This window comes from Caretta caretta, chromosome 2 (genome assembly GCF_965140235.1).
Source record: "Caretta caretta isolate rCarCar2 chromosome 2, rCarCar1.hap1, whole genome shotgun sequence".
In the NCBI taxonomy this organism is placed as follows: domain Eukaryota; kingdom Metazoa; phylum Chordata; order Testudines; family Cheloniidae; genus Caretta; species Caretta caretta.
In genome coordinates this window covers 22,540,577-22,557,495 of record NC_134207.1, presented here as the reverse complement: position 1 = coordinate 22,557,495, position 16,919 = coordinate 22,540,577, and the positions used below count along the sequence as shown (strand labels likewise).

The 16,919-nt window shown below is 46.4% G+C and overlaps 2 protein-coding genes across 4 annotated transcripts in view; one reads left to right on the top strand and one right to left on the bottom strand.

Annotated features, from left to right (window-relative positions):
* Nucleotides 1–15,799, bottom strand: part of ANXA13 (annexin A13) — a 69,180-nt gene extending 53,381 nt beyond the window's left edge. Inside the window, exon 1 of the mRNA XM_048841610.2 lies at nt 15,421–15,799. Within this exon, the coding sequence (XP_048697567.1) occupies nt 15,421–15,675 (255 nt within the window). The 5' untranslated portion in view covers nt 15,676–15,799. The remainder of the gene's footprint in view (nt 1–15,420) is intronic.
* FAM91A1 (family with sequence similarity 91 member A1) overlaps nt 14,589–16,919 on the top strand; it is a 57,157-nt gene continuing 54,826 nt past the window's right edge. For all 3 annotated transcript variants that reach the window (XR_007355418.2, XM_075124948.1, XM_048841597.2), the window contains exon 1: nt 14,589–14,807. Coding sequence is in view for 2 of the 3 variants with exons in the window: in XM_075124948.1 (XP_074981049.1) it covers nt 14,736–14,807 (72 nt within the window). In the remaining variant the exon portion in view is untranslated. The remainder of the gene's footprint in view (nt 14,808–16,919) is intronic.

Here is a 16,919-nt window from a genome sequence, read left to right as displayed (position 1 = left end):
TAACAAATTTATCTGAGCATAAGCTTTTGTGAACTACAGCTCACTTCATTGGCTAAGTGGCCAAAAATGAATGACTGTCAAAATTAGCACTGACTTTTCGCATTACAGTTTTAAAAAAGTTAATACATTGACTTTTAATAGCATACTATATTACTCTTCATTTTTTACTATACTTTTGTATTGTTGTATGAAAAGGTTTCAGTGATGCGGCCCTTGGGCCAATGTACTAGGCCTCATGTGGCCCTCGTGGTGATTTGAGATTGAGATCCCTGCTATAGATAATTACATTGTCCAAGTATGCCACCGTGTATTGATTATGCTGTTGGAGTAATCAGTCTATCAAATGTTGAAAAGTAGCCACGGCCCCATGTAACCCAAACAGCATTGTCTTAAAATGAAATAGGAAGAGTGTAGGGATGTAAATATCCATTAAAAAAGTTTACCGTTTAAATTATTAAAATTATGTCATTTAATCGGTTAACTAATTAAAAGGAGAGGGGCTGGGGCTGCTGTGGCTGGCTGGCCTGGCTGGGGTTGGCCGGTCGGCTCATGGCTGGGGTTGGCAGGCCAGTGTGGCTGGAGCTACTCTGACCTGAGGCTCCCGTGGCCCATTATACCCATTGCCCATGAGCACAATAGGACTCCTCCAGTCACCTTGGGATTCCTCTATTACCCTGAGTTTTAACATGGTCCTTTTTCAACCATCCCCCTCAATTAGTTGGGGATTGGTCACAGCCCTTCCTGTATTACTTTACCAGGTTCCACATCAATTTGATGGTGTGCCAAGGACATCTTCCCAGAGAGAGCTGAGAATACCTTTGGAAAATACCAGTTGGAATTCCTGTTCCTTTTGTTTCTGGTTTAGGTTCTCTCTGAGGGGCACTAAGCTTTCTTTCAGGCAGTTGTTAATTTGGGGTCCCAATTCTAGTTCCTCAGAATATGGCAAGATGAAGTTTTCCCTTGTTTTCCAGAGCTCCAGCATATTTATGTGGTAAATTTGTTGTTCCTTCCCCCCTCCCCAGTTGTCTGATTAAGTAGTCCATGGTTCCTACTTTCTTAACCACCTCATAAGGTCCTCGCCACTTGGCCATTAGCTTTGATTCAGAGCATGGAAGAAGTAGGAGAACCCTGTCACCTGGCTGAAAGATGCACATTTATGCCCCTTTATTATAATGTTGTTGTTGTTGTTCCTGTGCTTCTTTGAGATTTTCCTTCAGTGTATCCCTTCATAGTCTCTAGTCTCCCATGTAACTTTAAAACATATTGTACTGTTTTCAGCTTTTGGCTCCTGGCTTTCACATGTTTCCCATACCTCTGGTATGTCTCTTGACTGTCGCTCATATAGCAGTTTGAATGATGAAAACCCCGTTGATGCTTGTGGTACTTCCCTGATGCGAAGAGTAGGGTTGGGAGTAGTTGGTCTTAATATTGAGGGTCCTGGGTAATGAATTTCTTGAGCATTCTCCTGAGTGTCTTATTGAATCTTTCCACTAGGCCATCCAGACGGTACACAGATGTAATACTTTGACTTTCAATAGATCAGACCTCTCTCATTAGCCAGGAAGTGAAATTTGTCTCCTAGTCTTGTCAGGATTTCTCTGGGAATTCCTACCCATATGAAGACTTTCAGCAGCTCATTAGCAGTAGTCCTGGCATTTGCTGACTGGCGAGCCATGGCTTCCAGGTATCAGGTGGCATAGTCCACGATAACAAGTATATACTCATGTCCAGATGCGCTCTTCTCTTTGCGGGCTTATAAGGTCAATTCCTATTCATTCAAAGCGGATCTCTGCCAATGGAAGGGGCACTAGTATCAGGCCAGGATCTTAGACTGTGTTTTGTCCTTCCCAGCATGTCTGACATGTGGAGCTGCATGTGCTAGATGCAGGAGCTTGCAATGATATAGCCAGAGTACTAGTAGCTGTATCCGTGTGTCCTGTGTCTGCTTGTCCTGGTCTATGTGATATAACAAGTCCATGTTAAGGTCAAAATGAGGGTGCTGCCATGCTCTCGGGAACAACCTTTTTGTCATCTATCGCTGCCACTTGTTCAAAGAATCTAATGAATGCTAAGACATCTTTCATATGGTACAATCCAAAAAGCATGAATACAAAACAGAAATAATATGCTACAAGAATGCTCGAATCTTTCCACTAGGCCATCCAGACGGTACACAGATGTAATACTTTGACTTTCAATAGATCAGACCTCTCTCATTAGCCAGGAAGTGAAATTTGTCTCCTAGTCTTGTCAGGATTTCTCTGGGAATTCCTACCCATATGAAGACTTTCAGCAGCTCATTAGCAGTAGTCCTGGCATTTGCTGACTGGCGAGCCATGGCTTCCAGGTATCAGGTGGCATAGTCCACGATAACAAGTATATACTCATGTCCAGATGCGCTCTTCTCTTTGCGGGCTTATAAGGTCAATTCCTATTCATTCAAAGCGGATCTCTGCCAATGGAAGGGGCACTAGTATCAGGCCAGGATCTTAGACTGTGTTTTGTCCTTCCCAGCATGTCTGACATGTGGAGCTGCATGTGCTAGATGCAGGAGCTTGCAATGATATAGCCAGAGTACTAGTAGCTGTATCCGTGTGTCCTGTGTCTGCTTGTCCTGGTCTATGTGATATAACAAGTCCATGTTAAGGTCAAAATGAGGGTGCTGCCATGCTCTCGGGAACAACCTTTTTGTCATCTATCGCTGCCACTTGTTCAAAGAATCTAATGAATGCTAAGACATCTTTCATATGGTACAATCCAAAAAGCATGAATACAAAACAGAAATAATATGCTACAAGAATGCTCGATTCTTGGTCTCAAGAAGAGCAAACAGATATGACTACTGCAGTGGTTCCCAAACTTTAACAACTTGTGAACCCCTTTCACTAAAATGTCAAGTCTCTTGAACCACCTCCTAAAAATGAAAATTTCCAGGGATTTTCTCCTTTACCTGAGTATAGATTATAAAAGCAGTGATTCTGGAAATATAAAATTTGGTTTTATGACATGCTTACTACACACCGTTTATAATTAATTATTATTTAACATTACAGTATTTTTATTACATTATGAAAATGGCAACACCCTTCCAAGATCTCACTTTCGTAGCCTGTATCACTTTGAATAACCCTGTTATAAGGGTTCCTATGTTTCCTCAAGGAGTATCAGATGTGAAACAGCATGAAGGTATTTAAAAAGCCAACTCAAAGAGTTCCTCCTACACAAGCATTGAGGTCTTGAGCAGTCCAGGCAAACAACGCACGTTACAACAAAAATTTGTTGTTCATAATAATTTTAAAACCAATACTAGCTGCCTATTTAATTTTAAAAACAGCAAAAATATCCACCTCCCTTTCCATTTCTTATAAGAAGTCTTGAAGTTTAAATCTCCTCAGTGTGATAGATATGCTTGCTTTGATCTGCTTAGCTCTTGGAAGTCCAGGGGCTCCGTGCTGCTGGCCCCGTGCTGCCCGGAGTCCCTAGGGACAGCTCTGTCCGCCATTTGGGAATTTTCCCCCCGAGAACTCCCTGTAACATTTTGCAGACCCCCAGGGGTTCATGAACCCCAGTTTGGGAACCACTGGATGGTTTAAATTACGTACTTGTAACAAACTGAATAACAAGGTCACAAGGCACGACATCACATCTGTAGACAGTAAAACACAGACATGAGGAGTACAGCTGGACAGAGAAAGGTAATTCTGTTTTACAGAGGGTCTCCAAAATTTTGAAATTCTCTGTGAAAGGGAATGGAACCTGACTCCACAGCAATCCACCTGATGGGGCTACCCTGGAGCTGTGGACCCTGGAAGCCCCAAGTCTGAGCCAGGCTGGCAGATGGGCAGCCAAAGAGCCGGGTTCTGATGGAACTTCATCAAAATCTAAACCTCTCGCAGAGACAAATTGATTCAACAAATTGGTAAATGTTGACAAAAAACGTTTCATCGGAATTTTCCGACCAGCTCTAATATGTCTCCTGCCTGGCCTTCACATGGGGACTGTTTCCACTACCTCCCCCAAGCTCACATGGCTGGGAGACGGATGGACCACCTGAGGCCTGCTACCCCAAAAGTGTGTGTGTCTGAGGTGAGGGGGGAAGAGAATCTCACAGTTTCCGGATTGGGCCCAAGCAGAGGGTAATATTTTCACATGTGATGAAACATCTGTTACTCCACATTTAAAATAATTATCTAATAAATCAAACACAAAGTGCAGTAGCATTAAGAGAAGATATTGTAATGGGACAAAACTTAGGCTGTATGTGAGGAATATGTTCCAGACAGTGAGACTGATCAGGCTATGGAGTAGGCAAGAGAAGAAAAGTGATGGAACCCATGCTCGAGTCATTTAAAATTGGACTGGTCAAAGCATTATTTATTGTTATGTATATTGCAGAAGCAGCTACAAGGTTGGATTGAGAGCCCACAACATATCCTGGTGTGCTAGGTGCTATGCAAACACATATACAAATACATAGGCCCTGACTAGAGGGGCTTACAATCTAAGCCTTGGTCTACACTAGGAGTTGAGGTCGAATTTATCAGCGTTAAATCGATTTAACCCTGCACCCGTCCACATGATGAAGCCCTTTTTTTCGACTTAAAGGGCTCTTAAAATCGATTTCCTTACTCCACCCCCGACAAGGGGATTAGTGCTGAAATTGGCCTTGCCGGGTCGAATTTGGGGTAGTGTGAACACAATTAGATGGTATTGGCCTCCGGGAGCTATCCCAGAGTGCTCCATTGTGACCGCTCTGGACAGCACTCTCAACTCAGATGCACTGGCCAGGTAGACAGGAAAAGGCCCACGAACTTTTGAATTTCAATTTCCTGTTTGGCCAGCGTGGCAAGCTGCGGGTGACCATGCAGAGCTCATCAGCAGAGGTGACTATACAGAGCTCATCAGCAGAGGTGGCCATGATGGAGTCCCAGAATCACAAAAGAGCTCCAGCATGGACTGAACGGGAGGTACGGGATCTGATCGCTGTATGGGGAGAGGAATCCGTGCTATAAGAACTACGTTCCAGTTTTCGAAATGCCAAAACATTTGTCAAAATCTCCCAGGGCATGAAGGACAGAGGTCATAACAGGGACCCGAAGCAGTGCAGCATGAAACTTAAGGAGCTGAGGCAAGCCTACCAGAAAGCTAGAGAGGCGAACGGCCGCTCCGGGTCAGAGCCCAAAATATGCCACTTCCATGATGAGCTGCATGCCATTTTAGGGGGTTCAGCCACCACTACCCCAGCCGTGTTGTTTGACTCCTTCAATGGAGATGGAGGCAACACGGAAGCAGGTTTTGGGGACGAGGAAGATGATGATGATGAGGATGTAGATAGCTCACAGCAAGCAAGCGGAGAAACTGGTTTTCCTGACAGCCAGGAACTGTTTCTCACCTTGGACCTGGAGCCAGTACCCCCCGAACCCACCCAAGGCTGCATCCCGGACCCGCCAGGCAGAGAAGGGACCTCTGGTGAGTGTACCTTTTAAAATACTATACATGGTTTAAAAGCAAGCATGTTTAAAGATTAATTTGCCCTGGCATTCGCGGCTCTCCTGGATGTACTCCCAAAGCCTTTGCAAAAGGTTTCTGGGGAGGGCAGCCTTATTCTGTCCACCATGGTAGGACAGCCCGCGTCAGCGGGAACTGACCAGCCGCTGGTTTTTCTTTGCTGTGAGACACACCTTAGGAGAATTGGGGTCCCAATGAATTTGAGCACATAACTCCCTTAGGCAACTTTGGAATTTCAGCCTACATTTTTAGCAGACTGTTGAAATCTAGCCATGTTTAAAGCGTGGTTGAGCTCGAGAAGCAACAACACTTCTCAGAAGAATGAGGGGGGACTTGACAGCTGCTTTCAACTACCTGAAAGGGGGTTCCAAAGAGGATGGAGCTTGGCTGTTCTCAGTAGTAGCAGATGACAGAACAAGGAGCAATGGTCTCAAGTCGCAGTGGGGAAGGTCTAAGTTGGATATTAGGAAAAACTTTTTCACTAAGAGGGTGGTGAAGCCCTGGAATGGGTTACCTAGGGAGGTGGTGGAATCTCCATCCTTGGAGATTTTTAACGCCCAGCTTCACAAAGCCCTGGCTGGGATGATTTAGTTAGGGATTGGTCCTGCTTTGAGTAGGGGGTTGGAGTAGATGACCTCCTGAGGTCCCTTCCAACCCTGATATTCTATGATTCTATGACAGTTTACCACTTCAGGCCAGTAGCACGTACTCGGGAATCATTGTAGAACAATGCATTGCAGTGTATGTTTGCTGGTGTTCAAACAACATCCGTTCTTTATCTCTCTGTGTTATCCTCAGGAAAGTGATATCATTCATAGTCACCTGGTTGAAATAGGGTGCTTTTCTTAAGGGGACATTCAGAGGTGCCCGTTTCTGCTGCGCTGTTTGCCTGTAGCTGAACAGAAATGTTCCCCCCTGTTAGCCAAGGGGTGGGGGGAGGGAGGAGGGCTAGCCACACGGTGAGGGGAGGCAAAATGCGACCTTGTAACAAAAGCACATGTGCTATGTATGTAATGTTAACAGCAAGGTTTACCGTGAAAGAGTGTACCCATTCTTCTATAAAATGTGTCTTTTTAAATACCACTGTCCCTTTATTTTTTCTCCACCACCTGCATGATTTTCAAGGATCACAGGATCGTCTCCTTCCCGGAGGCTAGAGAAGATTAGAAGGCGAAAGAAACGCACTCTCTGAGCTCTTGCTGTCCTCCCACACTGCCAGAGCACAGACGAATGCGTGGAGGAAGACAATGTCAGAGTGTAGGAAAGCACAAAATGACCGGGAGGAGAGGTGGCAGGCTGAAGAGAGTAAGTGGTGGGCTGAACAGAGGGCTGTAGCTGAAAGGTGGAGGCAGTATGATGAGAGGAGGCAGCATTCAATGCTGAGGCTGCTGGAGGATCAAACTAATATGCTCCAGCATATGGCTGAGTGGCAGGAAAGGCAGCTGGAGCACAGACTGCTGCTACAGCCCCTGTGTAACCAACTGCCCTCCTCCCCAAGTTCCATAGCCTCCTCACCCAGACACCCAAGAACGCGGTGGGGGGGGAGGGGCCCTCCGGCCACCCAGCCACTCCACCCCAGAGGATTGCCCAAGCAACAGAAGGCTGGCATTCAATAAGTTTTAAAGTTTTAAACTTTCAAAGTGCTGTGTGGCCTTGTCCTTCCCTCCTCCACCACCCCTCCTGGTGCTTCTCTCCTCCACCACCCTTCCTGGGCTACCTTGGTAGTTATCCCCCTATTTGTATGATGAATTAATAAAGAATGCATGAATGTGAAACAACAATGACTTTATTACTTCTGCAAGCGGTGATCGAAGGGAGGAGGGGAGGGTGGTTAGCTTACAGGGAAGTAGAATGAACCAAGGGGCGGGGGGTTTCATCAAGGAGAAACAAACAGAACTTTCACACCGTAGCCTGGCCAGTCATGAAACTGGTTTTCAAAGCTTCTCTGATGCGCACCGCGCCCTCCTGTGCTCTTCTAACTGCCCTGGTGTCTGGCTGTGCATAACCAGCGGCCAGGCGATTTACCTCAAGCTCTCACCCCACCATAAACGTCTCCCCCTTACTCTCACAGATATTGTGGAGCGCACAGCAAGCAGTAATAACAGTGGGAATATAGGTTTCGCTGAGGTCTAAGCGAGTCAGTAAACTGCGCCAGCGCACTTTTAAACCTCCAAATGCACATTCTACCACCATTCTGTACCTGCTCAGCCTGTAGTTGAACAGCTCTTGACTACTGTCCAGGCTGCCTGTGTATGGCTTCATAAGCCACGGCATTAAGGGGTAGGCTGGGTCCCCAAGGAGAACTATAGGCATTTCAACATCCCCAGTGGTTATTTTCAGGTCTGGGAATAAAGTCCCTTCCTGCAGCTTTTGAACCAGACCAGAGTTCCTGAAGATGCGAGCGTCATGTACCTTTCCCGGCCATCCCACGTTGATGTTGGTGAAACGTCCCTTGTGATCCACCAGAGCTTGCAGCACTATTGAAAAGTACCCCTTGCGGTTTATGTTCTCGCCAGCTTGGTGCTCCAGTGCCAAGACAGGGATATGGGTTCCGTCTATGGCCCCACCACAGTTAGGGAATCCCATTGCAGCAAAGCCATCCACTATGACCTCCACATTTCCCAGGGTCACTACCCTTGATATCAGCAGATCTTTGATTGTGTTGGCTACTTCCTTCACAGCAGCCTCCACAGTAGATTTGCTCACTTCAAATTGATTCCCGACTGACCGGTAGCTGTCTGGCATTGCAAGCTTCCACAGGGCTATTGCCACTCGCTTCTCAACTGTGGGGGCTGCTCTCATCTTGGTATTCTTGTGCCTCAGGGCAGGGGAAAGCAAGTCACAAAGTTCCATGAAAGTGCCCTTACGCGTGCAAAGGTTTTGCAGCCACTGGGAATCGTCCCAGACCTGCAATACTATGCGGTCCCACCAGTCTGTGCTTGTTTCCCAAGCCCAGAATCGGCATTCCACCGCATGAACCTGCCCCATTAACACCATGATGCCCACATTGCCAGGGCCCATGCTTTGAGAGAAGTCTCTGTTTATATCCTCATCACTCTCGTCACTGTGCTGATGTTGCCTACTCGCCCGGTTTCGCTTTGCCAGGTTCTGGTGCTGCATATACTGCTGGATAATGTGTGTGGTGTTTAATGTGCTCCTAATTGCCAAAGTGGTCTGAGCGGGCTCCATGCTTGCTGTGGTATTGCGTCTGCACAGAAAAAAGAACGATTGTCTGCCATTGCTCTGCTGGAGGGAGGGGCGACGGACGACATGGCTTACAGGGTTGGTTTACAGGGAATTAAAATCAACAAAGGGGGTGGCTTTGCGAGAAACAGAATGGCCCCCTCAAGGATAGAACTCAAAACCTCAAGGATAGAACTCAAAACTGGGTTTAGCAGGCCATTGATTTCACGGAGGGAGGGAGGAGAAAATGAATAGAAAACAAATCTGGTCTATTTCTTGTTTTGAGCCACTTCATCTATTTTTATACATCTTGCTGGCAGCAGATTGTGCAGCATGACCGCTAGCCATCATCATCTCCTGGGTGCTCAGCAGAAGACGGTGCAGTATGACTGCTGGCTGCAGATTAAAAGACAGTGCACTGCCAGTAGGACTGAATCGCCATGAAAGAAAACTTAAAGGGAAATGACTTGGCTGAATCACTCCCATGTTTGCCCAGGCGCTCCTGACCTCATCGAGGTCGGTTAAAAGAGCACCCTGGACTACGTCGACAACGGCTACCAGTCATACTGCACTGTCTACTGCCAAAATGCAATAAACTGTTGCTGTGTAGCAATGCAGTACCGCGTCTGCCAGCACCCATACAGTGATGGTTAGCTGAGCAGGCTCCATGCTTGCCGTGGTATGGCGTCTGCACAGGTAACTCAAGAAAAAAGGCGCAAAACGATTGTCTGCCCTTGCTTTCATGGAGGGAGGGAGGGAAGAGGGGGCCTGATGAGATGTACCCAGAACCACCCGCAACAATGTTTTAGCCCCATCAGGCACTGGGATTTCTACCCAGAATTCAAATGGGCAGTGGAGACTGTGGGAACTGTGGGATAGCTACCCATAGTGCAACGCTCTGGAAGTCGATGGTTGCCTTGGTACGGTGGACACACTCTGCCGATTACATGCACTTAGAGCATTTGTGTGGGAACACACACAATCGATTGTATAAAAACGCTTTCTGCAAAACCGACTTCTACAAATTTGACCTAATTTCGTAGTGTAGACATACCCTAAGAAGACAAGTGATATTCAAATGTCTGGAGAAAGGGATATAATGATATAATTTGCATTTTAGAAAGTATAGATAGCTGTAAGCATCAAATTTGCCCCTCAACCTAGTCAGTAGTATTATATTATTAAATGTAAAGTAAGACAAAAAGAGTAGCACAGCGAAGCACAAGTAGAATGGAGAGAGGGGACTGTTCTGTGAGGTATGCTGTTATGGCAAGCTTGTGTAATGTTAGAGGGCTTAATCCTTCACCAGCTTACTTCCCTGATCCTTCTCACATGAACAGAGAGCAACAATACCCGAAGTCCAAAGGTGCAAACAATTCAATGTTTATTGGGGTGAACTTCCAGCAAGCATGATTCCAGTTTCCTTCCTTAGTGTCCCCCTTCCCAGCTCTGACACCACAGAGCCTTACCTGTGTCCCTATTCCCATTCCCCTCCTTAGCAAAACATGATTCCAATTTCCCCACCCCCATTCCCTGTTCCTATCTCCCCCCCCCCCTACTTCTTGACTGACTGCAGACTATGTAGTAAAACTTGAGTTCTGCTTAGCTATACCTTAATCAGTTACTGAAATTTAACTAACCAATCCTAACATATTGTAACATGATTATTTAACCAGTTATATCCCACCACCTTAATTAGTTAACATCCGGCAAAATTAATTACACAGCAGACAGAAACAATCACAGAACCAGACAGAGACCATGCAAATAAACAACAGCAAAATGGGAACAATAATGACAAAACAATACAGAAGTGAGGATTTCACATCTACACCTATAAAGACATAAGGGTTTCCCAGCTGTGTCTATTGATAAGTGAGTTCTTACTGAATAGAAAACTATCAAACTAAACTTCCTTTTACATCCACTAGGCTCTTCCCTTTCTCTGGAGATGATAGATCAGATCACCTTTCTAACAGCCCCAGATTGCCTTATTTCAATGTGACTAGTTTGGAATGTGAGGCTGTGACCACACACTTCCTAGCTTATGGCTGCCTCTGCTGTTTAGCCAAAGATCTTAGCCTAAGAACAGGGCCTCAGACTGTCACTGTAAGAGAAGACCTGTAAACAGGCAGACTGTGATTTTGATTCTTTCTTTTATACCTCTATAACTAGCTAAGTGATAAGAATATACCTAATTTCTTAAAGTATAGGCCTTTGCATACAGGCCTGAATATCTATATCCTAACATGTAATTCACAAGGAAAATAGTTGTGAAAGTTACTGTTGTCCAAAGAAACATTAATTTACCTTTGGTACTCCCTCAGAGGGGTCATGCATGCACACCCATGGAGGAGAGAGCCAACAGTAGTTCAGCAAAATAGCTGGCTGTGCTGCCAAAGCTGAGGGAGAAGATTGAAAACACATGTAGGCACATACCCCCTAGGCCTGATCCTTGGAAGTGTTGTGCATCTGGAACTCCCAACAGGTCTGCTTCTAAACTCATATTGTATTTTACACATCTGGTTTAGCTAACTCAGATTAGAATCAGACTGACTGACTTCAATCTGAGCTGAAGGAACTCAGCAGGTCTGAAAATCAGACTTTTATTTAGGAACCTAAATTTAGTCTCCTGTCTCCATCAGGGTATCAAAGTCCATGACAGAAGCTGGCTCCTACAGCTTGAAGAGAAAAGATCCCATAGGAAGCAAGCAGCTCCCAACCAAGACACATATATTTGCAATAACTGCCAAAGATCACAGAAATCTTGGATTGGACTATTCAGTCACATGAGACATTGCAAACCATCTACATCATAGGCTGCAATTCCCACTGTCTCTCATAGATGAAAAGATACCAACAACTGTTTGAAAACCTTGACCAAAAATACTAAATAGCTAAATGATGAAACTTCTTTTTATAACGCTTTATTCTTGCAACAGGTTAAAATCTCATTTATGTTCAAGTAAATCCATTTTTGGATTCTAATCATGGCTTTGATAGCCCAAAAACACTTTTCAGAGTAAAGCTTGAAAATTAGTCCCAATGATTTGAACACAATGCTTTTAAGCAATCTAACGGCTAGTCTACACTGGCAATGCTAAAGCCATCTCCATGGCACTGGTGCACTGTCTACACTGGCACTTTACAGCGCTTAAACTTGCTGTGCTCCGGGGGGTGTTTTTGCACACCCCTGAGTGAGAAAGTTGCAGTGCTGTAAAGTGCCAGTGTAGACAAGCCCTAAGAGGCTTTTGTACTGTGCCCACCATTGTGCTTGAGTTTCTAGGTTGCTGATTTTGCAATCTGTGTGTTACAAAGGAATAACTCACTGATGTTGGTTCACTAACATGAAAATTTGGTCCCAAATCAAAAGCTTAAAATTGCCATGCCCTATCAACAGGTGTGGCCTCTTGCTGTTATCAATTGCAAACAGTTAGTACCAGCTTAAGACTTGTACCAGGTGATGTTTTATATGATAGCAAGCAAGATATAAAGGGTTTCAGTCTAATTACTTTTCATAGGTTACTTATATACTATATAAACCTGTGATAGGATAGGACACATCGAAAAACGAAAGCCTTGATTACAAGATTTGAAAAATTGCTTTGGAGGGATGAGTGTGTATACATTAATTTATTGTAGGGACAAGGCAAGAAAGCAAGCCAATAAGGTGTTGAGTTTCTTTCTACTGTTATGGCTTTCATTTTCTTACCAATATTATCACTGACTAAATATTATTATTCATGTAAGATAATAGACACATTAAACTGAACGAGTAACCATGTGTTCCCTTTCTTTCAGCAGGTATTACTTTTATGTTCTGATTGCTCATGACATTTCAAACAGCAATCTCTTAAATATATTTTAGTAGTAATACAGTACAGCTAAAGCAAAAATTAAATAGCCCTATACTTTTATTTTCAAGAAGTTCAAAATAAGAGCACAGGGCTATTTAAACAATCTGCAACCTGCTTGAGAAAAATACTACTAAATAGAAAGTTGGTGTCCGTCTCAATAACAGTATCTATAAAATTCTAAAGGACTGACAAAACCTTACATCTAAACCTGATGCAATGCAGCAGTTAAGAGTTTTATTTCAATCGACTTCCATATTTACACTGATCCAGTGGTTCACTCTGTGTGACAATGTACAATGGAATGCTCACCAACATCAGTAGGTTTGCATAGAGATGAATGGGAGAATGTTCCGGCTTTTATGCATTAACTACACGTTTAGTTATCAGTCATTATTTGTTCAGTGCCCTAATGTCAGTTAGACAGATGAATGGCCTTTAGGCCATGATTATTTCTACCCTTCTTCCTTTCTCTCCCACTTCAGTCTTAGTGAATCTCTTGTTTTTTTCCTTTGCATTTCCTTCCATGCAACAATTACCAGCCAAGTGGGACTTCACTTCCACTCCACTGAGCCATTCCATCCATTACAATGGTTAGTGATTAAATAGCTAATGTTGACATGCCAATCAGAGATACCAGTGACACTCTAATCAGATTAATAGGATACTGGAAATTTCCCACTGCTGTCAGTTTTAAGATATCTGCAGACTCAGGCAGACAACATTTTGGTTACAAATCATTCACATTTGGAGTTAGGCTTTCGTCAGTAAAACTTTCGTAGTTCAATGGTGTGAAAAAAACACCTCCCTGAACAACAAAAGTTTTACCGACGAAAAGTGCTTGTGTGAACAGTGCTTTGTTGGCAGGAGAGCTCTCCCTCTGACAAAGCTACCACCTCTCATTGCAGGTGGAATTTTTTTGTCGGCGGGAGAACAAAGAGCGACTACACTGCACACCTTTTAGCGGCATGGCTGTAGCGGCACAGCTGTGTCGCTAAAAGGTGCATAGTGCAGACATAGCTTTATTTTGGCAGCCATGAGGCTGCGAAACTTTTTTTTTTTTAAAAGACAGCTTAAGTTCTGGAGAATCTGAGTACATCACGCAGGCCATATGGTTGACACCCCTAATTTATATCAAATGCACACTGGAGGACCTGTACCAAATTTCACGGAGTACACTCTTCGCCTTCCTCTGCAGCGTGGTCACTTGTGGGAAGTTTCTCTGCACCTTGAAGTCTTTAACCACGAGTTGAGGACGTCAATAGCTCAGATATAGGTTGGGGTTTATTACAGGAGTGGGTGGGTGAGATTCTGGGGCCTGCGTTGTGCAGGAGGTCAGACTAGACGATCCTGACGGTCCCTTTCTGACCGTAATATCTATGAGTCTAACTCAGTTCAAATAATGGAGTCTAGTTCAGAGTCCTGTGGTAGTGGTCAGCCGGGGGCAGCGACAGGAGGAGGCACCTGAACAGAGAGGGAGCTGAGACTGAACCTGAGGCATTGGAGGGAGGCGGTCAGGACTCAGCTCTGCAGCACTACTGGGGAGCGGAGGCAGCAGGGGTGGGGGCTGCAGCCCCGGAGCATTTCGGGGGAGCGGGTCGGGGCCAGGGAGTGAGATGTGGGGAGATTTGTGGGTCAGGCTGAGGGAGGCACGACAGAGGCTGAGGACGGGCTCAGGGCTGAAGCTCTTCGGGGCAGCGCACCCGGGAGCGTAGCCGTGGGGGGCCGCCGGCCGGTGGAGCGGGGCTGGTGCACGGGGGACAGCGGCTGGGGCGTGGGGGCGCCGCGTTGACGTCTGGGCTCGGCCCGAGTCCGGCGCGCCAGAGGCAGAGCGCTCGGAGACCAGCGAGTAGGAGGGAGGCGCAGGCGCCTCAGCACGTAGAAACCGAGGGCAAGGGTTAGGGGACTGAGAGGAAACGCCCCCCTGGCTGCGTCACACACTGCGTGCGCATCACCACACCCGCCTTTCCCACTGGGCACGAGCCCTGTGGAACTGTCCTCGCGTTCAAGCCCAGTTACAGGAAGTGACGTAAGGGGCCGGGGGCGGAGCTTCCGGGGGGCGTAACGCGGAAGTGGGGAGCGCCGTGTCGGAGGAGGCTGCGCGGCTGGAGGGAGGAGCCTGTGCTGGAGCGCCCCCTCGCGTTGGGGCTGTGCGCAGCGGCTGGCCGCAGCCTATCCCGGCCCCTCGCTATGAACATAGACGTGGAGTTCCACATCCGCCACAACTACCCCTGGGCCCGCCTGCCTGCCAGCGTCCGCCAGGTACCGGCATGGCGGGGGGGGGAGTAGCCGGGCCAGTCCCAACCCCCTCCCGCCAGCGCCCCACTGGGCCGGGGGAGGGGCGGCTGGGTGGGTACCAACCCCCCTCTGGCCAGCATCTGGCCGGTACCGGGGCGGGCGGGGCAGCCGGGCCGGTACCGCCTCCCCTCCCGCCCGCGTTAGACAAGTTCTGGTCCTCGCCTGGGCTGGTACCAATCCCCCTCCCGTCAGCATCTGACCGATACCGGGCTGGGGGGAGCGGTCACTGTACCAAAGCCCCTCCCCCAGCATCAGCCCATGACCGGACACCAGCCTCCCCCTGCCCGGAGTGTTGGACGGGTGCCATGGACAGCGCGGACCCCTCCCCTGCCGGTGCTACACTGCGGGGAGAGGCGGGGATCGTCAGCCACTCGCTGGGCTGCCGGTGACAGCTAGAGACATTGGGAGCCTAGTGAGAGGGGAGAGGCGAAAGCATCGTCCTGCCTCCCACCGCCAGGCGGGGCTTCTGGGGGCAACACCATTCCCTTCTTTCGGGCCTCAGCTGCCCCTTCCCCTGGCTCTGCCGTTCCTATTATCAGGCCCTCTCGCTACACCGGCAACTGGGGGGCTTACCTACCTCTGTCATCCTCCCATCCATGCTGCTCCACCTGTCTTCATCTTCCCCATGAAGGGGACTCCTTGTTCCCCAATCACCTTCTTTGGCCCCTTCATCTCTCCTATTGGTATCAATCCTTTGTCGCGTATGCCATCTTACAGAATCAACGCATCCTGTCTTCATCACCTCCAGCAGGGGCCCTGGTGACTCTATCGCCTTCAGGTTCTTGGCAAGGGGTAATTGGGGCCCCCACCCTTCTGGGACTATGGATCTCATCTGCCTCCTGTCTTGACATTGGGGAGTCGAGATTTATCAGACAGACTCCAGAGTGTCATGCGGGAAAAACTGCGCTATTTAAGCATGTGGCTTTAGTGCTGTAAGTGTCCTATTAACAGCATGTGCTTCTAAAACTAAATCTCAGCTCTCAGTAAGTGAACCGAGAGAGAGAGAGAGAGTGTCCTGTCTCCATCCCTCCCTGTGTGGTGCGTGATCACTAGGTGCTCCTGGAAAGCACAGGTGGTTCTGACACCTGTAAGGTTGAGATGAAACAATCATAACATGGAGGTGTGATTCATAGTGAAGCTTTAAGCGACTGAGGATTATTTTCTGGGGGAAGTTCAGATCCAGGGGAGGACTCCCCACTCAACACTGTACTATGTACAGTAAACCAGGAGTGGTTTCAAGAATTAAGGATTATACTGCGCTAGTTTTCAGCAGTAAGGGAAATGTCACAATAAGCGTTAATGAAAATGGAAACCCCATGAAATTTTGATGAGTGCCAGGTTTAATGGGCTTCTGACAGCCCAAGTGATAAACATTGTTTAAAGTCAAGAAGGAAAGTCTCTTTTCATCTTAGGAATCTTATGCTACTTCAAAGCAGAAACTGAAAAATAATTCCTTCTCTTACGCAGGAGAAAGGGAGAAAATGTGTTGGAAGAAAGATGAACATTGATTGTAGATCCTGGTATACGAATTATTGAGCTCCTTAGGGAGACTTCCAAGAACTAGTTTGTAGCAGGAACACAAGTGATTTTATTTCTCTTTACCTGTAAACCTGAAAATGCACTGCTAATGCTCATGTAAATCAGCCTAAAATAGTCTCTTGTTAATTTAAGTCTTGCTACTAGATAAGACATCTGTTAAACGTAACTTCTGCAATGCTTTCGGAAGAACACCTTTTTTTTTTTTTTTTTAAAAAAGGAAGTTTGAGTAAAAGTATCTTTTCCTGTTATTGAAAGTGGCAGTACTTACACATTCTCTTGTATCTGGACATCTAACAAGATGTGGAAATTGTCTGCAACGTAATCCATTTCTTTTCCAGCAGCTGATGCTTTAAAGCTGTGTGTGAATTTACTTGCTTTAAGGTTGGATCTGTGCACACTGTGCAATTATATGTTACGTTTTATCTAAGGATTTCAAAGCATTATAAAAGACTTAAACAACGAGGAGTCGGGTGGCACCAAAGTGTGGGTTTTTTTACTCACGAAAGCTTATGCCCAAATAAATCTGTTAGTCTTTAA